The sequence below is a fragment of the Siniperca chuatsi genome, linkage group LG19 (assembly GCF_020085105.1).
Source record: "Siniperca chuatsi isolate FFG_IHB_CAS linkage group LG19, ASM2008510v1, whole genome shotgun sequence".
NCBI lineage: Eukaryota > Metazoa > Chordata > Actinopteri > Centrarchiformes > Sinipercidae > Siniperca > Siniperca chuatsi.
Window position 1 is genome coordinate 10,748,348 of NC_058060.1, and position 24,285 is coordinate 10,772,632.

The following is a 24,285-nucleotide window of genomic DNA, read 5'->3' on the forward strand; positions in this document are numbered from 1 at the left end:
TGTGTCCCAGAACCTTGTGTACTGTTTTTGTTTCTGTGGGAAGTGTAAAAGTGTTGCGCCTTCTTATCGCAGTTGTGTTGAAGCAAGTTAGCATACTTCGTGAGGAGTACATTCTATAATGCTAGTTTGTTTTAAGACATGAATATTTGGAAATGCGACATAGCACTTACTTTGTCGATTGTTTCATGAGTTAATATTCGAGCTTCTAAGTTTTTCACCCGTGAGTGTTAGCAATGGCGCTTAAACATTTTGGGACGTTGACATCAATTTTAGGAGCTACCTATCAAAGTAAAACATTTGGACAGTCGATAAAGGCGAGTTTGTGGCCAGTAAAATCCTACAGCACTGCAGCGGGAGGTGAAGACACAGGACCAGGTATGTGTGAAAACACGCAGTAACTTAGGAATGACTGTAGGAGTCAGCAGAGGCTACCATAACGTCAGCACAGACGTTACACACCTGTATCATACTCTATTTTAATTAATGCGAGGACTGTAGGTCTTCAAAGCAGGATATCAGCAATAAGGTCACTGAGTCAAGACGGAACACGAAAAAGAGCTAAGCTCACTAAAGAAGCCAAGAAACATTTGTGTACAATTGTGTAATTAAACACATGAAGGTTAACTTTTCAGTGCCCTCACAACCTAAACGCTTTTCACAGTTAAGTTTCACGCATTATGTGACTGATAAACATTTTTCACAGGATACGTGTTGACGGGTAATAACAGAACAAGCACAGGTGTAATCAATCATCTTAAATGAGGGCTCTGTTCCATTAAGTGACCCAGTAAGACATCCCAGTGAGCCAGAATGCACAATACCAAGGCCTTGAAAGTGGTAAACCTAAATGGTATGCAGCCATTATTAGTCCCACCTGTAGTTTTCCTGTTATGTTAAAATATGTGCTTTGAAAGAGGCCAATAGTTGCTTTGCTAACCAGGGCTGCTCCTATCATTTTATGATTAAGTTTGTCTAATAAATATATTAAAAGCAGAACATTTTCACATATGACTTGCTTGAGCTTTGAGTCAATTATCAAAATAGTTGGTGACTCATTTTTAATCGACTAATCATTTCAGTGCTATTTGTTTGGCTTAATTGTTTTTGCAGTTTTAAAAATGTGTTGTAAATGCATCAAAATGAAATGAAACCCCTCAATGAAACAATTATATTACTAAAATGTGATCCTAATGTTTAATCCGCGTTGCCCTGCTGGATCACTGCATGTTGCTCAGAAGCAGAGCTTAAGTCCTAAAATGCAACTGTGAAATAAAATGGAAAACAACACTACAAACAGGTAGTTAAAACGTGGTTCCACTCCCACTGCACTTTGTGATAATTAGTTTGAGGTGTAGCAGAGTAGAAAGGTCTGCCTGAGACAAATTGCCTTTTTTCCCCCCATCCTGCCAGGCCTCACTTCACTGGGTTTTGTTAAGCAGTCCCTTCTCCTTAGAATAGCCTGTGTGAACGAGGTTAATGCATCCAGTAGCTTTGTTTTCCTTTGCCGTTCTCTCTTGGATGCAGTTGCCTCTGGCTGCGGTTGACAGCTGGATTCCCTGGGATGACCCCAACAATGTCAAGGTCAACTGCCTGCTGCAACCTCAAGCCACAATCACTGGCACACACACTGAGACAGAGCGAGAACCAAGGCCCTCACCTCAGCCCAGACCATCTCTTTCATTGTTTCACTGTCTGCCACTGTTTCTTTTTATCAAGTCTGTCCACACAAAACGATTTACATTCCATCTCCATCCCTCCTACTGTGGGGTTTAATCTTAATGTCTCTGGGTCGGCCTCTTTCTAAGTGTTGTGGTCCATATTGGTTTCTGTCTGTGCATCTTTATCATTCTCTGTCATTAGATGTGGGACAGATTGTGGTCACAGAGCGCAGGGGGTCCGTGGTTACCGTGGCGATAAACCGCCCTGAGGTGCGTAATGCGGTGAACCAGGAGACGGCGAGGCATCTGCTCAAAGAGCTGGAGGCCTTCGACAGTGACAAAGACTTGAACGTGGCTGTCCTGCATGGGAAAGGTAAGAGAATGGAGTGTCTTGCTCATAGGTACTTCACTCAGGCAGATATTTACAGACATACTACAGATTGTGGGCCTGGTTTAATTGTTACCATTTTTTAACATTTCAGCTTTACAACTAGTCATGGAAGTTTTTTGGAATATCATGAAACTTTGAGAGCATTACACCTTACAGAAATAGGAAACATGTGTATATGCTTTCTTGCAGAGAGTTAGACAAGAAGATTGATGCCATTCCTATATCTGTATGCTAAATGTTTTTGCTACTGACAGCAGCCGGTTAGCTTAGCTACCCGAAAGACTGTAGACGGCGGGAAACAGCTAGCCTGGCTCTGTGCATAGGTAACAAAATCCACCTACCAGCACCTCCTAAACCTCGCAAATTAACATGTTATATCTTGTTTGTATAATCTGTACAAAATCAGTGCAAAAACAACACATTGTGGTTTTATTGGGGATTATGTGCTGGACTATTTCTTCGTCGGGAGCAGTAACTTCATGGAGTCTCCACAGGTTGCTTGGCAACATTGCAGTGATGCAAGACTCATATTTTAGCTTCATATTTACTGTAAAGACATGAGAATAGTATTGATCTTTTCAGGCAATTGGAAGCATTGTCTTGGCAAGTTAGAGAAAAGGGTAATTGTATATGAGCATGCTGGCATTTACAACTTAACTTCATGGTTTAATAAGTTAAGGAAAGCAGACTCTTTTGTCCTTTTTATTATTAATTTGTATGAGCTGAAAAATATTTGCAAACCAGAAAGGGAGAACATTGTAGGTCATGGAAGTGCTCTGATGCAGTTATGGAAAGTCATGGGATATTCACTGAAGTTTCGTTATTTGTTTTACTCCAACTTCTTTTCATCCTTCCTCAGCCCTTCATCTCTTCCTCTCCTCAGTCCTCAGCTCTCGACCTACCCTCTCTCCGACACCTTCTTCCTCTGCATCTTTTTTTCCAGCCTTTGCTCCGTGGAGTCCTTAGATCTCGCCGAAGTGCTGAGGTGACCAGATTAGTGCGCACACAGAAAAAACACACACACACACCTGTGAGGTGGCCTGCACTGTGTCAGCCGCTCAAAGCCAGAATCATGCCACGGCTCCTAATACCTCTAAAAATAATCATCACACACACTGAATGAACTCCTTTTCTCAGTGGAAATAATGTATTCAACCTGTCTGCTGTATAAAGTGCACTGTGGCCTCAAAAGACACAAGTGTATACTTTGTTTGGTACTTCAAAGGTTGAAGCCTCTCCAGATGACGGCTGTTGAGTGCCACTCTGAGTGTGTGTGTGTGTGTGTGTGTGTGAGAGTAATTAGCCCGTGTTAAATGGGTTAGCAGTGAGCGGCACAGTAGGTCGTTTCAGCAAGTGGTTCTTGGGTGATTCCCACAATGTCTGTAATGTGCTTTTAATCATCCCACCACACATTCCTGTCAGCAGGTTATCTGTATTGCTGCTCCACTGTAACAAGAAGACTGACCTTCAGTGGTGATTAGCAGTCTGTCTGTGTTATAAGATGACAAGCAGGGTGGTTCTAGTTTGGTTGTAGTGTTTCTGAAAACATGAGGAATCCATTTTGTTCAAATTAGCGCCAACACGATCACTCTCTCAGCTCTCATTTTTCAGTGTCGACATGTTTTTTTTTTGTTTTTTTTTTAACTTGTGAAATTAAGAGTAATTGCTTTCTGCAGGTTTCGAGTATGCTGGCACATACTTGGAGTGTTTTGGGATTCAGATTTCTGTGGCCGTTTGTGGACAAGTACAATCTACATGTCATCCCAGCTGTGTCACTACAAGCACATGTTCAGCTGAACTGAGATGAAGCCACTTTTAATGTCTGTAAAGCCTCACTAGTCCCATAGAAACACATTGTACAATCCTAAAATTTGTGTTTTTGAAATGGTCATCAAGTGACAAACTTTTGTTTGTTGAAATTTGTTGAAATCCACTCAAATAAAGGAAACCGTGAAACATTACTTAAACAATTCAGCAGCAGCATCTCTGCTAAAAGAGAGAACAATCAGTGTTCCAGTTGACATGTTGACTTGTCATAGTAGGAAAAGTACAGGTGTTCCTAATAACCCTTTACACTCTCTGTTCTATTCGAGTGTCCCAGTAAGCCATGACAGCGTGACCGTGAGCCAGCATGCACAATACCAAGACCCTGAAACTGAAGCAGCTAAATAGAATTCAGCCATCATTAATTGAATTATTTACATCTGTGCTTTTCCTGCTATGACAAGTCAAAATGTCTGTTGAAACAGGAAAGGGTTTTCCCCAAACTACTTTACCAAAATTTAAATGCACGCTTGGTTTAAACAGTGGTTCCCAATGTTTTTGGCTTGTACCCCCTTAAAATGAAGCAATGTCTAAATGTGAGTCTTCATCACTGGTTCTGTATGTCTTTCATTTTTGACCAGGTCAACCAAAGACTGATCCCCCTTTCTGTTTTATATGAAAAATTTCTAGAGGCTTCTAGAGATTTTGTCTAGCACATCACGTTTTTTTCTGTTTTACTACCCTGTTAATCATCCTGCCACACCTCAGATTTGTCTTGTGACCCTTTGAGGACAGACATTTTCATAATTTCCATCATAATAACCCTTAAAATTACCCTTTAAAGCTCCAAAAAATCTGAACCCACAAGGCTTCAGCTGAGTCTCCCAATCATTGCTCTTCTCTCATAGCAACATCTCTGATTTAACTGCGCCGCTTATTTGGAAAGAGTTCATGTCTAACTGTTCATTGCTCAAATTATAAGTAAATAGAATATCTGTCTGTCTGTTTGGCCTCTCAGTTCACTAACAAATCTCCTTTTAAGACTCTAAATAATGCTTAAAGATCCTCAATGAATGGACCAGCTCTTCATAGCTTCTGCTCTTTTTTTCCTACAAGGACAAAGGGCTTTAGGGCGCTCCATCACATTGCTGCTCCCATAAACAGCATGACGCACTGTTTTTCTATAATTGCCCTGCGTTGACCCACAGCTGTAATCAAAGCTCCCAGTTGATGGGTGTTGCTGGCACATGTGTTCGTTATAATCATTTTCATTACTGTTACATTAAGGAGAGAGGAGGATTTTATGAGTCCCTGCCTGAGCCTGTGACATAGTGTTTGTAGGCCTCTTGGGTAATGTTGTAATTACCACATGAATCCAACGGAATGGGCTGTGGTTGGAGTATGTTAGTCTTCCATTAATGAGGATATTGTGTATGTGCATATGTGTGTGTGAGCACATGCATGATCTGTGAATATGTATTGGATGTGGGCTCTTTAGGGAAGAGAAGCATTTGTGTGCCAGCCAGCCCAAAGCAAGCTGCTATCCAAATTGCAGCCCTCGGACTCCAGCTCAAGTTGTTGTTTTTTTTCATCCTCATCATTTTCCTGTCCTCTCTGACTTTCCAGCTGCCATACTTTGTAATTTTGTGGTCTCCTCCAGGAGGGAATTTCTGCGCTGGTTATGATCTGAAAGAGCTGGCCAATCACACAGCCTCCCTCAAATTGGAGCAAGATGTCACCAAGGGTCCCGGGCCGATGGTGAGCGCTGTTTGGGTTGTTTGCGTGTGCTAGTAAGGGTTATATCTATATTTCCTTGTGATCTTAATAGAGGGCTAAATGTTTCCACAAAAATATAAAACCAGAAGATGTGGTCAGTCATGATTGTGAATATTTTTAAGGGTTTAGGAAGACAGGTAGTGGTGAGGGTTTGGGTTTAGGGAATGAATCAGGGAAATGCCTCAATAACTGCAGCTATATGTGTGTACGTGTGTTTGTGTGTGTTGTGCATTTGCAGAAAGTCCTCGCTTCTTGACAAAGAACAAGGATAAAAACATAAATGATGTACTGTGAGCTATAAAAACTGCAGCCTGCAAAAAATCCGTTTGGATTGCATGTTAAGTCTTTGGGACTGAGTGGACCTCCTGTGCAGAAAATTATAGCACTCTATCTCTTACAGAATACACAGTGCTTCATTCGTTCAGCGACAGCCAGAACTTGGATCATTTGTTACTCCTTTGTTTGACAGTTTAAGAAAGAAATCAGGAAATAAAAATCTGGAACATTTTTAGTACATAAACCATGGAAAAAAGAGCATGAAATGGATGGTGAAAATATACATTCATATAGACATGCTTCAAATATACCGTAAGGAGGATATATTCTACAGGGAGCTGTGTTGCTGCCTTGTTAACTGTGTGTGTGTGTTTTTTGATGTACTAATCCAGTTGTTTCCTCCAGGGTCCCTCCCGTTTGGAACTGTCGAAGCCGCTGATAGCAGCAGTCAGTGGCTTCGCTGTGGCTGGAGGGCTGGAACTGGCTCTGCTGGCAGATCTGAGAGTGGTGGAGGAGAGCGCCGTCATGGGGGTGTTCTGTCGCAGGTTTGGTACGTCTGACACCTCATGCTACTGCTGTCTTTACTGCTACTACAGTTACTACTGTACTATGCTGTACTGTTCTTCTACTACTACTACTAGTAGTGGTGGTAGGACAGTACTACTACTTATTTGTTTACAAACATTCAAACCCAGAAGCTGCCCAATACAGCCACAGTCTGATCTGCTGGCCACTGAACAGCTACACTAGATCCATTAGGGCCATGCCTAAGGGCAACTCAGTGGTGGTAATGAAGGTTCAAGCTCGTTCACTTTCTCCACCCAGGTTTGGTAGAGATTGAACCAGTGTCCCTCAGGTCACAAGCTTGCTTCAGTGAAACTATAAATACATTACATTTTTCTCCTTTACTACTACTACCACTACTGCTACAGGCTCTTCTTCTTCTACTAGTGGTGCTACTATTTTTTAGTATTTTTACTACTGTCTTAGCTTTTATTTCAGCAAATATAACTCCATAAAGTTTCTCTAATGCTATCACTGATTGTATTGATACTTGAAACAACTAATACACAGTACTACTATGACAAATAACATCACCAGTTACAACAACTACTGCTGCCACTTAATGTATATCTTTCTTACTAGTAGTTATAGCAGTAGCAGTGATACCTGTTAGCAATTGCGTAGCTGCTGCAACTACCTGAAACACTTCTTTCTACTTGTACTAGTATTACCTCAACTACTACCACTACTAGTATTATCTCAGCTACTGCTGATGTTGTAGCTTCCACTTGACTCATCTTCTGTCAATATTCATGCTGCTGCTACTAGCTCAAGCTACTTTGACTATTTCTTTTTGATGTTCTTCTACTTGTCATACTAGAGATACTAATGGGCATACTGTTTCTCTTTTAATCTTGCTACTGTTAAAAATACTAATACAATCCTATCACCGCTGGCACAAGTAATAGGAATAGTTCTGCGGCTACCGCTGGTGCTGTAAAAGAGCCAGGGGCCTTATTTTCAGCAGACTGTCTCTCTCCCCCCCTTATTCTCTTTTTTGCTGCTCCTTCTGTCTGTCCATGAATGTATCATTGTGTTTTTCTTTGCATCCAAGCATACATCATCTGTCACCTAATACCAGGAAGTCGACGCTGTTTCTATTTTTCAACTTTGTTACTCTGTCCTCTGTTATCACTCCAGCCTCCTCTTGTTTGTGTGCGAGGACGGAGTCATAGTGCGATAACACCAGTGACTGTGACCTTTTGGCATCACAGCCACAGTCTGCTGGGCAGTCTTGATAAGTAGGAGAGGAAGCAACCGACTGCCAGGTTTCCACTGCAGGGCCAAACAGGGCTTACATATTATTTATGTCACACAATTTCCTCATAAACAACATTTTCCTTTCTCGGCGTCTCGTAGCTTACTGGCATGGTTTGCCCGCTGACTCGGCTATAGTTTTAAAAGAACAAGTAGTACTTTGGATCTTCTGCTGTAAACACTTTAAGCTAATCCTGATCCCAGCAAGTCATAGTTGGCTTCACTATGTAAAAGTAGCTCGTGTTGGACCGTTGCAGCATCTCTCATATCGCTGTCATTGCTTTAGCCATGCTGCTAGAGGGTTTAAAATACGACCATGGTGTTTATAAATACATCTGTTGTACTATAATTTACTGGCAGTACTAGATTGAGTGTAAACATACAGGGCTTATCATCTCAGGCCTGTAATTTAACAGGAGAACATCCTGGCAGTGTTCTTGTCTTTTAGTCTGTTCAACTGTCTGTCCTCCCAGACTGTCTGTTGGCAAGTCTTCAGTGCCAGACCTCGCTCCAGTCTCTCCGCAGTGTTACTTTTTCAGTTCAAGCAAACATCAAAGCATGCTAATTATTTTAATCGATTCAATTAGTTGATCACCAACTAGGTACTTACAGTACCAAAATACATCTGTAGCACCGAGTATCAAAAATTGACAAGTACTACTGAAAACTGACATCAAATGTCTTTTCCCATTTATAATCTTGTTTACTTGTTTTTTGATCAGATAGTTTGTCATTTAAAATATTTTTTTCCAGTTTTAGACTATTTTATACAGGCACAGTTCTTGCACAGCTGCTTGAGTTTAGACAACATTTAACATTTGAGAAGTTGGGCATCTTTTGTTACATGTTATAAAACATGTTTATATTTCTTTAAGGAATAAAATTTTTAAAAAAAGACTCTTTTGGTAATAGTACTGAAACTCCGGTATCGTACTGGCACTAGTATGAAAACATTTCAAACAATACCCAACTCTATTTATTACCACCAATCGTTTTTCACATCTAATTGCATATGTCCTCTGCTTGTCATTGATTTGTACAATTAGAGTCCAAAAGTTAAAACATTCATCTAAGTGTTAAAATTACATATCTCACCTAGAGAAATGATCACGCTTGCCACTATTAATTCTGTGTGTTACCTGCCGTTAACATTCAAGTTCAACATCTTGGCTGTTGGCCAGAAATGTGATGAGTAGTAGGAAAACACTAGGATTGAAGATGGAGGTACAGCTTAGGGGAGACACAGGAGAAGACGCATAAGACCAGGGTTATCATTTTAATGATGGATTATCAGTGCAGCTCTGGGCACAAACTGACAAACTTCTTTCAACATATTCAAAAATCTCAGTCTGAGCCCTGCATGTCCCATTAGGGATGAAATTAATCTAACGCCTGCACTCCAAACCTCTTCCATCAGCTCAAAACTATGTTTGGGAGGCAGAAATAAGCATTACTGTGGTTTCGACACATTAAATTGCACATTTCCTCCCAGTAATTAATTCTCAGCCTTTTGATTGCCACATATCTTCAAGGCTTGTTTGTCAACACATTTGAGTCGTTTCCCCCAGCGTAGTTGAAACCACTGCGGTTTTTCATTCAGATGTGCATTTAGCAGAGTGATTATTACTTTGACTGCTGGTTTTCAGCATTTTTATACCCATACTCTGCGTAGTTTTATGTTTCACAACCAGCATCTTCACATTTTCAAGCCTGTAGTTAGTGTAGTTTAAATCCTGGTGTGGGTGAGGGAACATTAGCAAGATTTAATGGGGCTACATTCCAGAATGAGACATTTCTCATAAGACCTTAAGTTTAGAAAAAAACAGACTTTACAGTGGAAATAGTCACAGCAGTATGCATTTAAACTTGCTTTATTTTCCCAACATTAAACAATTGAAAACCGAACTTCCCTCCCCATTTACATCAAAAATAGCTCTGCACTGTGGGGCGCACAGTTTATTTAAAGATCCTATTTTTCTTACAGATTATTTCCTTTTTTAATGGTTGAATTCTGTAACCGTTTTGGGGTCGGGCACAGATGGCAGCAGCCGGAGGGAATCCCTGGTGGCTTTGGAGTCGAAAAACCCTCAGAGGCTTGCTGCACCGCTCTTGATGTGGGCCAATGGCAACCATAAGGATCTGACAGCTTTCTGGCACGTGATTGGCTGCCGAACCTGTGGCTTCCTGTCTGGGGCCCCTCTGCCCCGCCAAGGAGGAAATGAGAAGGAGGAGATGGTTGCGTCACAGGAGTCTGGTATTAGTGTCTGCTGCTCGTTGAATTTTGAGAGACCTGAATGAAAAACCACCGTGCTTACCTAATTCCCTGATGTTACTTTGGTTCCTTAACCCAGATGAACATCACAAAGCAAAAGTTGGCACCGGAAAAGGAAACTTAGTTCAGTAATACTTCATTCAAGGATTTTTCTTTAAATGGTGAGGCTACATCAGGCAAGCATGGAGGTTGCTCAGGATTGTTACGATAGTACTCCTGATTTTCCTGTTTGAAATAGAGACCACTAAATGGAGACCCGTCAAACACACACACCAATCAGTCTTGCCAGTGTCTCCTCCCTCTCTCTTCTTCAAGTCCTGTCTCATACCTGGACGAGGGACAGATGAGCAGTGCCAAAGAAGAAGAAGCCACATGTTGAATTGAAGTCAAACCTCAGTCCAAAGCTGACATAACATCAGCCAATTCAAACACCCGCTCAGTGAGTTTGAAACGGAGTGACATAGTCCAGTGATTACATCATCTCGCCTAAAAACCAGCACTGCTTTTTGAAACTTCAGGTTTCTTTTCCATAAAGAGTGAATGGACAAATCAGTTGTGTGCGGACATTTTAAGTGGATAAATTGATGGCAAAATATGGGCATCATTTTGGACAGTTACAAATAGCTTCATATTAATCTAAAGACAAATCATGTCTTTACCCAAAATTTGAATAATTTGTACCTCAAATTTAGTGCCTTTGGGGCAGATTGGGTTCCTGATAGGATCTGATCATGTTTAAACTTTCATGTGGTTTTTGTTCTTTCTCATGAGGTGCTACACATCCTCTGCCATTTTCATGGTGTAAGGCCCTGTTTGTAGCCTTGGTGGTCTCACATAATGGTGCTCTGCACACTAAAGAATACACAGCCCTGGTATTAACTCAGTGGGCTAAATACATGAAATCAAGTTAACTGTGTGGCACTCATCTTTGACCCAGCCCAGTGGGAGCTATTTTCCTTGATTCCCAGTGAGTATTTCAAAGTGAGCCTCTGATTGAAGGCCTGCTCTTTTCCCTCTGTCCATTTAGTCTGGAGTTGTCCGGAAATCGTTAATCCACATCAAACTTACTCGCATTACCCTCATGGGAGGCCATTGTAGTGGGTTTTACTTTGATGTGGTGAGGATGCCAGCAGCACCAGCAGCTAACAAGAACACCTTAGTGTGTCGTGTTTCACACTCTGTTCTCAGGTTATTAGCAGCTGTAGAGGGCGGATGCAATGTCCCGCGGAGTGTGGTCTCCTCCCGTCGGACTTGGTACCAATATCAGGTACAAAAATGATTTTCTGTTTTGGTTGCACTAGTGCACAAATAGTTCAGAGGTCAGCTACAGAGCAGCAGTCTTTCAGCTGGTAGGGATTCCTCTGACATTTCTGCACGGTGAATATTAGCTGACAAGGAGGCTTGAACCCATCTCTGTTTTTCTTTCTTAAATAACTGCTGCCTGGTTTGATTTTATGTACTGAATAGATGCTTGCAGTTTTAAAAGAAAGATGGTTACTTAAATACTAAACACATAGATTAACCTCTTTTTTTATGTTCATCTTTATGTTTTTGTTACCATTTTAGCGCAGTTAAAGGAACCACTGCTAACATTATGTTATGCCTTTTGCTTTGTAAAAAAAGAAAGAAAAAAGCCATAGTTTAGGTTTTTAAAAAGTCAGTTTGCAATGTAGTTAACTGTCCTTTTAGCCCATCAGTGCATCTGCATCATTAGTCAACATTCTGAAACATCAGTACAAGTTACAGCAGTTAAAGGGAAAATTAAGCACCTTGCAATGAAATACTTTTGAAATGCGTTTTTTTTAAAAAGGTGCTATTATAATAATAATTATTATTATTATAACAATAATAATAATAATTTATTTTATTTTAAATGGTCTTTTTTGCAAATGAATGCTGATTGAGGATCCTAAAAAACAAAATTACCTAAGAAGCCTAATTTCTAAATGCAGCCATTTGTGATGACTCAAATAGGATTCAGGAAGAGCTGAGCTGTGCTGCTATCACAGGCCAGCACATCAAATGCTGTAGCAAGTAGATAAAATACAAGGTTTCTTCTTTCCTCCAGACTTCTCCTACACGTCAGTCAGATAAGCGGTGATGGCCCTATGATGCAGGAAGAGAACCACCTCTTATATCTAGTTATTAAACAACAGGCTTTGCTGACTCATGTTCAACCTTGTTAATAACAAGCTGCTGTCTTGACAATGGGCTTATCTGCTTTGAACAAAAAGGCTGAGGGCTCTTTTCCAAATGTTTAGCTCATTATTGAAGACCAATGATGACAAATCCACACTTTTGTTTTGCAGATGCTGACTGATTATCTTGTGTCAGGATCAAACATTTTCCTCTATGAAACTTGGAATAGGGGATCAGAGGCCAACGCTCTCCGCCTCAGCCATCAACCAACCTTCTTTCAAGCCAAACATACCTTTTGAGTTAAAACTACTTTAAGGAGGTGCTCCCAACATCTCTGCTCCCATTCATGTGGGACAAAGCGCAGGTCTGTGTAAATTCCCGCAAACAGGACACATCAGAGACGGGACTATCAGACAGAGAGAGGAGGGTGAGGGTTGGAGGTGCTGGAGACGAGAGCAGTGGATAAGAAGGGAGATCCTTCCGGTTGCTGATAGCGATGGTGCCAACAGCAGCACCAAAGACAGACAGACTGGAGGTCAACCTGGCTCTTTATCTATCCTTCTTAGTGTCAGGCTCTGTCTTCCTCTGCCTAATTCCGCCTCTGCGTGCCTCTCACTGTTTTCTAGCCAGCCTTCTGTCTCTCTGTCATTCCTTTTTCTTCCTCTTTCTGTCTTTTGGTGTAATCAAGGGTGATAGTGCTGGACACAACATAGAGAAGCTCTTGTTGCTTTGCATTGATCAACCTTCTGTCACTGAGGACTAGAGCAATGATTCCTAACTAGGGGTCCATGTACACCATAGGGTGTACTTCTGCAGTTGCCAGTGGAAAGATAGTAGAGTAGCTCAACAAACTTGGGGGGAAAAAATTATGATTTGATTAAAAAATTATGATCAAATATTGAGTCAGCTGTAACACCTGAACGTTAAGTGTTGTGATTAGCAAGCGAGCAGAGAAGTCTAAACTGTTGAAATAGCTAAAAGTTATGGATCAATGCTAGAAATAGATAGCTAAAAGTAATGATAAAAGATTGAAATGATTAGCTAAAGGTAATGAATAAATGGTTGTAATAGGTAAAAGTATTTGATAAATGTGTGAAAATGCTAAAAGCAATTAATAAATGGTGAAAAAACAAAGTAATGGATACACAGTTAAAATAGTTAAAGTATTGCAAAAATGGTTGAAATAGCTAAAAGTAATGGATAAATTGTTGAAAGGTCCAGCCTCTCCCACTCTAAGTGGTAGTAGAATGAATGCAAACTTGACCAAACTGACCTAAACACTGGCACTTCAATTGTATGTATTTATATTATAAATAGTGTTAAATATGAGTTTAAAATGTATTTAAATGAACACATTTGGAACATAATGGGTGGTGTTGATGGGTGCTTGAGTTCATCTGATAGGGCTGTGGGTGTACACCAGACAATAAAAGTTGGGAACCACTGGACTACAAGATTGTGTGTGAGTGAGCGCATGCTGTACAGACATACTTGTATAGGAATGCCCTTGTGCATGCAAGTGTGTGTAGATGTGGTGCAAGACAAAGCTCCATGGAACAAAACCCTGGCTGAAACACACTCAGTTGTTGTCTCAGTCAATATTGAAAAGACCTTGAACCTCAGAAACACACCTGTGCTGCAAGGATCTGTGCTATTCTTATAATTGAAGCAAAGGGAATTCTGGCATCATTTATGTTGCATTTCATTGGCTCATGGTGCTCAGCCCTGCACTCTGTAATTTACATTTTAGTAGACTACATTCCTGTAATGGGGCCTGACTGAAAAATTGAGTGAAATCTAGTATTTGCAGACAGCGTAACACCTCCTCCCCCACCTAATCACAGTCTTCTGTCTGTCAGAGCGCCATATGTGCTGACTGTCTGAACCCAAACCAGGCCCCTGGATTGGTCGCACGTGTATTAACATTGGTATTAACATTGGTATTCCATGTATTCCAATTGAATTTATTTGAACGACATGGAGAAAGAGAGTAGCTTGCGGAGTATGAATAGAATCACAGTATTTCTCTCTACAGAATGAGAGCGGGGGGAGAAAAAAACCCAGAAAGCTAGCATGATGATTTGGGGTTATGAAAACATGTCCGACACATGTGCTCTCAATAAGGGGCGGTCAAATAGAATCAGTGATTTAGGGAGTCGGGATTGTGGCGTGGAACTTGGGAGCGGTGAACGGTAGAAAGTATGCCAGTTCCAGCTGGTGCTCTTTAGAAATTAGGACAGATGCCAGAAGCTTACTATACCTTGCAGTGTACTCTCTCTCCTCTTGTTTCTCTCTACCTCCCTTCCCTCCTATCCCTCTTTCTCTCTGGTAGACTCAGTAATAATCTAAATGTGTCCAGTGAGAATGAGAGTAAGGAGGAGTTTGAGTTTTCACATACTGACGGAAAGAAAACAGAGTAACAGTTAAGGAGTAAAATTGTTTCAAAACTTTGTTCCCCTGACAGCTGTAACCCAGATTAATGCCAGCGGTATATTATGTATTTTTAAGTATTTCTTTGGCTGTTTTCACACAGCTTAAGTGACCTGAACCCATTGCACTGGCACAGTGGCCTACATTTCCTTTCATCTTTTACAGTTAAGTAATCCCAATTTTTGTTTAAAGGTAATTATAGACAATAGACATATAGGCAATAGACCCCCACCCCCCTATTCTGGATATATTTTTCACTGGCACAGGAATTTCCAAATGTGATAGAGCAACAGTGCAGCAGGAAGGTGAGGATATTTTCAGTCACTCTGTAATACAGACTACCTTTCAATGTGTAAGAGAGGGCTGCAACTAACAATTATTTTCATTATTAATCAATCTGATACATTTTGTTCAATTTATCTGTTAGACAAGACGTTACAAAATCAAAATTTCCTAGAGTCCAATAGAGTCAGTCATTTGCTTGTTTTGTCCCAAACTAAAACCCAAAGAAAAAAGCAGCCAGCGCTCACATCCAAGAAGTTCAAACAAGAGAATATTTGGCATTTTTTCTTGATAAAAGACTAATATTGACTGACTAATTGAATAATAGATAAATCAACTAATCGTTTGAGGCCCAGTGTAAAAGGACTTTTAGGATAAATATATATAATGCATTGGTCTGAGATGTAGCATGGAATATTTTGGATACTCTACACATCTGAGTCCCTTTGGTACACGTTGTATCACAGTCATAAGTTGGCACAGACATATTTTATACTGGACATCTCATCTTCTTTCAGGAGTTCCCCTGATTGATGGAGGCACAGTGCGGCTCCCTCGTCTCATTGGTCTGTCACGAGCCCTCGACCTGATTCTGACTGGACGGCCAATCGGAGCGCAGGAGGCTCTTGCCTATGGACTGGCTAACAGAGTTGTTCCTGATGGCCAAGGTATTGGAGTTAGTGTAGATTCTGTGTTTGTGTGTCATGGATAGGGCTGGGTACCTCAATACATCACAAATACTGACCAAAATGTGTCCATAGCGTCGCGTAACGAAAGTCTTGAGTATTGACAGTTTGCGTTGTTTGGTCAGATTCTTAGGTTTGCTTACTTTATCTTTGAATTGGAAAAGAGAGGGCTAAGACGGTGTAGTCCCTCATTCGTCCAGGAGTGTTCTAACGTAGAAAAGGTTTCAGTCGTAGTCATCTGGACACTGTTTTCAGAATCAAGCGTTTTGGCTCCCATCCGGAAGTCATTCCAATTGAGAATGACTTCCGGATGGGAGCCAAACATCTTGATTCTGAAAACAGTGTCCAGATGACTACGACTGAAACCTTTTCTACGTTAAAAGAGAGGGCTATTTTAATGTTTTCACATAAATGGACGAGTTTCATGATCAGAGGGGCCAGTGTAAAAACACAAGTTACATCCTTTAAAAATTACATGGTCATCAGTCTAAAACATAACTGCCATTGCAGTGCTTTTGTGGATTCATCCTGTAGTAGTCAAATATAGCCAGATTTTTCTACTCACAACACAAAACATGTTGACAAGTGGGAGGTGAAGACAAAGGAAATTCAGGAAACAGTCCAGTGCAGCATACAAGGATGTTAATGGTGTGTTTACAGTGTATTGTAGTTAGTATTTTAGGACATTTGATGGCAAATGGTAGAGATGTGATGACCAGATATGGGGGAGGCTGGAAGTCCTCTGTCTGTGGGGGGGAAGTAGAAATCGTTATTCACTGTGAAGAGCAGTCATGTAGACACCACAGAGAAACAGGCCTGTGACCCATTTTCATTCAGGAAACATAGTTTTTAAGAAACTGTCTTGTAGGTAAGATCAGACAAAATCATATATAATCTAAATTTGTTCCAGTAAATCTGTTTTCTTTATTTGGCTCCAACATCGCGCTGAAGCCATAACTCAACATTAGCACCGTCCTCTCCTCACTCATTCAAGCAGCAGTCTGAGGATTAAGCTATGCACGCATTTCAACATGGCATTTCCTGTATTATATTAATGCATGAACACTCCCGTATCCTTAAATCCCAAAAAAGCCTTTCCGTGTGCGAATCTCCGATTCCCTCCCCTCTCTCCTTAGACGCTAGAAGAAGATTAGCTTAATTCTTTTAGGAAGTTCCTCTTCCCACAGTCAAGCCTCGGCCTAATTGGCCTCTCTGAGGGATGATCACTTAGCGCGGGTTTAACATCAGAGGGAAACGAAGAAGTAGCAGCTCACCGACACATATATACACACAGGGCATCAAAGCGTGGCGTCATGAGGCGTAGTATTTTCCATAGGACTGATCTGGATGTGGTCCAGTGGTTTCATGTGGGTGAGCAGGCAGAATGGCATGGGTAAAGCTCACAGAGATACAGCAGCAGGGAAATGCAGCGTGGAAGGGCTGGTGATTTTGTTTTTTGTAATAAGAGAAAGGGTTATTAACACATTATCCTGTATGCATTTTCTATGTTTATAAATGGCCGCATTTCCTAGTGTATGCATAATGTTCACCTGTGTCACTGTGTTGGACTGACTTCGTGTTGCCACCACAGCTTTACAGGAAGCCCTGCAGTTAGCAGAGCAGATCAGCTCCTTCCCTCAGCAGTGTCTGCGGGCCGACCGCTCCTCAGCCATGTACAGCTGCTACGACGCTCCCTCCTTCACACAGGTACAGCTGCTGTAGGAGTTTCACACTATCATACCTTATACCAGCATGTCAGCTTCATATGACAATAGAATATGAAAATACACATTAATTCTTTCACTGCTGTGCTGACATAAATCCTTGCCATAATGCAGTTGTTTTGGTGATTTAATGTCTATAAAGCATTTTCTTCATGAGAGATCATTTGTCATTTATGGTAGGTATACTGTCACATACAATTACTAAAACGTTATTGCACCGGAATGTCTTAGACAGGGGTGTTAGATCTAACTGACTGTGAAAGAACCAAAAAGTTGCGGGTAATGTCATTCACTTGTAAATTAAATGAAGTGAATGGAATTAATCACCATTGTGCGCATTGTGTGATTTTGTGCGCAACTTTTAGGTTCTTTCACAGGTTTTCAAAGTTAATATGTCTTCCTTTCTCTCATATTTCATCAAACAGATCATGCCATTTGCCTTCTCAAATTGCCACCAGGTTGAGTTCATTCAAAAAAAGTAATTTTTAATTGGTTTAATCTGTCTTCCTCTGTCCAGGCCATGCAGTATGAGATCAACCATGGAATTCCTGTCATCCAGTCAGAAGCTGTCACCGGGGCAACCAGGTTCACTACTGGAGCAGGAAGAGGAGGAGAATTCTCCTAGCGTGTAGTTTGCAGAGGCCTTGTGAATTGTGATTTTTCAGGTGATCTAACACATTTTTCTGCATCCATGTTGGAGGTTCACTGCTTTCAGACCACAGATGAAAACAACGTACAGTAGAACTCAGCCCTTTTAACCATACTGACCAAACCTGGTCAATTTGTGCACTGTTTTAGACAATGTTTGATGCGTCTGGTAGATTTTGTATTAAGATAATGCCATCTCATTACCTAGCCAACAATATTAGCTTGGTAGCTAAGCATCACTTCCTAAATTTCAGAAGCAGATAGTGGTAACTGGTAGATGTGTCAAATACAAGAAGTTGACTTTTTTTTTTTTTTTTTAAGTAATGCAACTGCAAAGCCTTCATTCTGCAATCGAGTTGTACTAAAAGGGTGAGAAAGTTCACTTCATTCACCCTGTTGTATTTTTATGTTTAAATATTATTATTGTAGGGAATGAGTTTGTCTGGCCAAACCCGTTCCCGTGGCCACACTTTAGAACTAGTCTTTAGTCTGTGTCTGAGAATACCATTACAGTAGTTACAGTAGTACACCATACCAGTTAGTTAACCCTGCCTCTCCTTGTGCCCCTGCTGAGTGTGATACTGATTGTGAAAAGTTTCTTTTGCACTTTGCTGGTAAGGTGGCGTTAATAAGATCTGGTATCGCCCCCAACCCTGCCTTTTTAGATGTGGATCACCCGCTCAGGGATTCTTTGAGCAATTTTTCTTCTATTATTCTGCCTGAACTCGCAGACATCATGTCTCTTATGAGTGTATCCTCCAGCCCCCTGGACAAAATCCCAACTAGGTTTTTATTGGAAGTTATAGACTGTATTGCGCCCCATTCGTTATCTATTTTTAACAGCCCGTTGCCTACTGGCCGCGTCCCAGGTTACTTTAAAACTGCTTGTGTCCAACCAGTCTTAAAAAAAACCTGGGCTTGATCCCACCCTCCTGGATAATTATCGTCTGATCTCCAAACTGCCTTTTATTTCCAAGGTTCTCAAAGCTTCTTACTGCTGTGGAAAATAATAGTGAAAAGTTCCAATCTGGCATTTGTCAGCACCACAGCACTATTGTAACAGTCTGTTCACTTGTCTTAATCAAAAAACTTTGAAATGACTGCAGACTGTACAGAACTCAGCTGCTCGGCTTTTAACCAGGACCAAGAGGTACGATCACATCACACCTGTTTTAGCCTCTTTACACTGGCTCCCTGTTTGTTTTAGGATTGATTTTAAGATCTTATTGATTACTTTTAAGGCTCTTCATGGCCTGGCTCCAGATTATATTTTAGACCTTTTAATCCCTTATGAACCTTCACTTAGTTTGAGATCTTTGGGCAGGGGTCTTCTGTCTGTTCCTGAGTCCAGGATGAAAACTAAGGGGGACAGAACTTTTGCCATCAGGGTCCTAAGGCTCTGGAACAACTTGCCAGAAGAAATTAGGTTGTCTGAGTCAGTGTCTTCTTTTAAATCTCTTCTCAAAACACATTTTTATCAGAAAGCATATCCTGATCTTACCTGAGCTGTCAGTTTATTGTTGTTGTTATTATTACCATACCAGATGAGATTTTCTAATTTTAAAATGTCAGTACAGAATAAAAATAATGTGCAAAGACTTGAAACTTGTTTGAGATAAAATTATGTGTGTACCTGTGTGCCCATGTGTGTGTATTAGAGAGGAAACAGACTGATCAAACTCTAAAATAACAGAACCAGGGCTGAAGACACCATACTGGGCTGACAGAGAACCGGTGCTCAAAAGGATGTCATTTATCAGCCTTTTCAGTTTTTCTTGGACTCAAAATTCCCATTTACTTAAATGAGAGTTTTTCCTGATTTATAATACAGATTCAGTGGTTAAGCTGAGTTTGGGCAACAAAAAATAAAATGGACTTCTTTCACTGGCAATTACCCAGCGAATGGTGAGTTTCCTCAAGATGCTTTTTTGGCTCTGGCACTGAACAGACAGGGAAATAGTCCTTTTGTGGATAAAACTATGAAAGGAAATGGGTGATTTTTTATTGCTCATGGTAACAAACTGCGTGGAATCCATGTTTTAAACACTTCATGGGCCATTAACCTTGGGCATGTGTCATATTAAACAAACACAAGCCAGCACAGAAACAGTCAGCCTCTTCTTCCTTGGTGCTTTCCAGTGCTATCACAACGCTGCACACTGTAGGCTGACAAAGATTAAAAAAATCACTTAAATACTTCTATATGTCCGTAACATTTTGCTTAATATTAAGCGCGCGTGTGTGTGTGTGTGTGTGTGTGTGTGCGTGTGCGTGTGCGTGTGCGTGCATCCTCGGAGGCAGAGCAGGTGATCTGTGTGTATGCTGGGTGAATTGGAAGCAGAGGGAGGAGGAGGAAACATTAAACAGAGGTTCTGTGTCCTGTCATCACACTGTCTAGACAGGACACCTCCTAGACCTAATGAGGTCTTTGTCTGTCTGTATCTATCTCTTTTACTCACACATGCGCACACACACACACACACACAACCATACATCTTAGTTTTTTGTTCATCTTCAGTCTTCCTGCGAGACATTTTTATGTAAGAGCATTAAAAAGGTCACGAAAGAGTTCAAACAAACTTGCACACAGAGAGAATCTTGTATGTGTGTTGTGTGCTCAAGTACGACACACACACGTCTCTCCAACACGCAAAATGAAGGGGAAGTGTGCTCCAAAACCATAGGAATGCTTACACCTGGCACAGATCTGACAAGAAGTGCTGAATCTTCTGCAATAATTACAGTATATTGCTATGGTTACTAGGTCACACTCACGCACACACGTCTTATCCCAGTAATCAAGTGTTTTTCACTCTAAGTCAAAGGAACAATGGCGAGCTGCTGCAGGTTTCATGCTTTTGATACCTTTTTAGTCTTTTGTGTTGGACTAGTTTTGTGGTCACAGCCCTCTTATAGCTCTGCATCGCCCAGCACACAGATATCTCAGTGATTATACTCAATGATTTGCTTGGGAAAAAAATGAAGGTGCAAGACCATTTCTTTAAACAACATGTATATTTATAATTCACAAATAAACAAATCAGAGTAATAGGCTGATACTCAAATTAAAAAAGACAGTTTGGTTTATTCAGCTAGGTTAAACCTAGTTTTGGTGTAGACAGATATATGTATGTGTGTGTGTGTGTGTGTGTGTGTACTTGTACTTGCTACCTAGTGAGGACTGAAACACGTTTTTTACCTACAGAGTGAGGACATTTTGGCCGGTCCTCACAACAAAGGGCTGTTTGAACATTAAGACTTGGTTAGAATTAGTTTATGGTTAGGGTTAGGCATTTAGTTGTGATGGGTAATGTTAGAGTAAGGGACTGGGGAATGCATTATCACAATGACTGTTCTCACAAAGATAGAAGTACAAGTGTGTGTGTGTGTGTGTGTGTGTATGTTTTTGGTGGTGGTATGTGCAGCTTTGATGCTGGTTCTCACTCTTCACATGCAGATAAGATAGGCTCTGGCAGCAGCAGCAGTAGCAGAGACGCAGAGAGATATGGACACCTTTTGGGCCTTATCACCAGGACCATCACAGTCTGAGGGGACCATGAAGACATAACACAGGTTATGGTGAAAGGAATGATGAGAGGAAGAAGAGGGAGAGAAGGACATACAAGGATTTTAAAGAATTTCTCTTCTGTTCACATAGAGGTTTCTGGGACATATTCACCTGTGCTCTGCTAGTATAGACATTATTTCATAATAATATGTATTATTATAGACCTGTAGTATATTTTGACAGCAGGCATTTTACTAATTGGTGTGATTTGTTCATATTTAACAAAGGGGGTGACTTCAAGGTGCAGCCCTATCATGCAGCTGGTTTAAATTTTAAATGTTAAGTTATACAGTTAGAATACTTAAGACCGTTTCTTTCCATGTTTAAAGGAGATCAGATCACTTCTCCTTTGTAACTGCTATGAGTCATTGCTTGGTGTTTCCCACTTCATCGTCAGGGCTCGTGCCTCAACTGGGCAACATTTATTCTGCTTAAACGAGTCGACGCACACCTTAATTATGTGTAAATATGTATTCCATGCTTCCTTATAGCAGATTTGACGATTCCATTAAAGTGCCGACCTGTTCAGATTCAAGGAGTAAATACATTTTAGATACTTTATGTCAAGCGCAACTAACCAAACCTTATGAAACAAAACAAACACATTTTAGGAACATACTCTGAACAAGCCTGCTGCAGAAAACTAAACAGAGCTGGCCAGTCTGAAGTTATACTCCAATACTAGTAAAGACAAACAAAAGTTAAACAAAATGATCAAAAACTGGGCTTATGATGAAGTCATATCACAGAGACTGTAAAATACTGTAGCAGGAACATTATGAGCAAATGCAACGTAGACTAACTTGGTGTTTTTATTAGGATAGACAGGCTGTTATTCTGCAGCGAACAAAATATGGAAATATGATGTTAGAGTTGTCCTTGTAGCCTGAAGAGCTCCACCTCTGGCTAAGTGCGCACGGAGTGGGCGGATTCAGAACACACAGACGCACACACACACGTACGCGCGCGCACGCATATTATGGACTGCAACCTGCGGATTCCTGTTAGACTCTCACACACGGCCTGTAGGAGTAGGTGACCGTCACTGAGAACACTTCAACTGTTAAAGGGCGGCTTTTTTCAGTGCGCAACTTTGGGAAATCTTAGATTTTGGAGAGCAAACATATCCGTTTAAGTAAAATGGCTTCTTTCAGAGGACTTGTTATTCTTTTAGTGGTGAACTCCGTTTCAAACGGTGTCTTTTGACCGACTTACCGGAGCGCTCAGAATAAAGTTTCACATGGTGCACTTTATCCTGAAGCAGCACAGCGCGCTACGGGAATCAGAAATGAAAGCAGGACCGACGCTATTTTGCGCATTTGTCTTTAGAAATTATTTCAAATGGCTTGATACACGAGTCTTTTCTCGCTTTTGATCAGCGGCTGCGACAGATAACAGCGCGCTCGGACGGACTTTGGTTACCATTACGCACATTTTACATTTGGATAGACGACTCAAGCTCCAAGCCAGACACACTTGGGACTCCGGAGAGCACAGCGGGACAACACCATGACCAGCTGCTGGCTTGCCTTGGTCGGATTGTGGTGGAGCGCTTATTACTGCATGTTCCTGGTCGCGGGGAGTAATTATTCACTGGATGGAAACGACGAAGTGCACCCAGGTTTCATCCACCGGCGGCTGCGGACGCACGAGAAGAGGGAGATGCAGAAGGAGATCCTGTCCATCCTCGGGCTGCCGCACAGACCGAGACCGCATCTGTCACACGGAAAGTACAACTCCGCTCCACTTTTCATGTTGGACTTGTACAACACCATATCTAGCGAGGAGAAAAGCCAAGTGGAAGGCATGCTGGACCGATATCAGACCATGCGGACGACCCAGAGTCCTCCTCTAGCCACATATCAAGAAACTGCCTTTCTAAATGACGCAGATATGGTGATGAGCTTCGTTAATCTAGGTAAGTTACTTGAACTTCTTTTATTTTATCGGTGATTTGTGTGTGTGTGTAATTGCGCTCGTGTGAGATGTTTTTTGTTAGAACGATGAAACTAATAGAAAATCTCACTCTGCCAGTTTGAATTAAGCGTGAACAGGTGTTTGGCACAAGCAAGGTTGAAGTGGAGCGTCGCTGGGAAGAATCTTAATCCCCGTAAATTTACATCATTTTGCTATATATGTTTTTTATTGTTTTTTAAATGAAGCATGAATTAGGCCTCCTGTTCATCTTTAGAATACATGTTTTGTTGTTTTTCACATTGTTGACGACACCTGGAGCTCATAGTTGACCCTCATTTTAAGTTACCACTCCATCACTGAGGACAGGACACTAGCACAGTAGACGCACCGCTACGCACATTTAGTAATGGATCATGAACAAGCTCATTGTGTGAAGCACACAGAGGACAGATACTCCCTCATCCCCACCGTGGGTTAGAAAAACTGACGAGGTATGTATTCTTTTTGAGTAATTTATTGTTAAACATCTCCTCTCCGGGTAGATTGGTGCTCCTCGGCTCGTTATAGGACCGACATTCTGTGGTCAGTCTTGCTCTGCAATCTACTCCATGATTTATGTCTTCGCGGAAAAAATAGACCTAGTATCCTCAGCAAACCATCAACCACCACCGCTGGTATTTGTATTTAAAGGGCTATTCCTGCCGTTGACCTCCTGCGCAGCGAGTTGCGGTTTCTGTGCGTAAATTGCGTCGCATTGTTTGTGTTACCCAAGTAAATTTGTCTTTAATTAGCTCCGGGGACGATAAAGAAGGACTCTTTAATCATAACGAGTTTGGGACATAAAAGCTCAAAGGCCGTCCTTCCATTAGCAGCTCCAGTGTTTACTGGGAGACTCTAAACAGAGCGCCTGAAGATAAACAGACTCGGACGCTG

At 41.2% G+C, this 24,285-nt stretch overlaps 2 protein-coding genes across 6 annotated transcripts in view; both read left to right on the forward strand.

Moving 5' to 3' along the window:
- The first annotated feature begins 13 nt into the window (after positions 1-13).
- zgc:101569 (uncharacterized protein LOC449822 homolog) overlaps positions 14-24,285 on the forward strand; it is a 49,639-nt gene continuing 25,367 nt past the window's right edge. The window contains exons 1-8 of one of the 5 annotated variants that reach the window (XM_044177209.1): positions 20-375; positions 1,861-2,031; positions 5,474-5,571; positions 6,271-6,415; positions 15,328-15,477; positions 17,087-17,202; positions 17,737-17,884; positions 21,325-21,965. In XM_044177209.1, coding sequence (XP_044033144.1) covers positions 234-375; positions 1,861-2,031; positions 5,474-5,571; positions 6,271-6,415; positions 15,328-15,477; positions 17,087-17,202; positions 17,737-17,844 — 930 coding nt within the window. In that variant the 5' untranslated portion in view covers positions 20-233 and the 3' untranslated portion in view covers positions 17,845-17,884; positions 21,325-21,965. Of the gene's footprint in view, positions 376-1,860; positions 2,032-2,908; positions 3,035-5,439; positions 5,572-6,270; positions 6,416-9,724; positions 9,993-15,327; positions 15,478-17,086; positions 17,203-17,736; positions 17,949-21,324; positions 21,966-24,285 lie in introns of those variants that run through there. The other 4 variants (XM_044177210.1, XM_044177208.1, XM_044177212.1 and 1 more) reach the window with 4 other exon arrangements.
- The window catches only part of bmp6 (bone morphogenetic protein 6), a 45,947-nt gene continuing 43,965 nt past the window's right edge, over positions 22,304-24,285 (forward strand). The window contains exon 1 of the mRNA XM_044177204.1: positions 22,304-23,353. Coding sequence (XP_044033139.1) covers positions 22,945-23,353 — 409 coding nt within the window. The 5' untranslated portion in view covers positions 22,304-22,944. The remainder of the gene's footprint in view (positions 23,354-24,285) is intronic.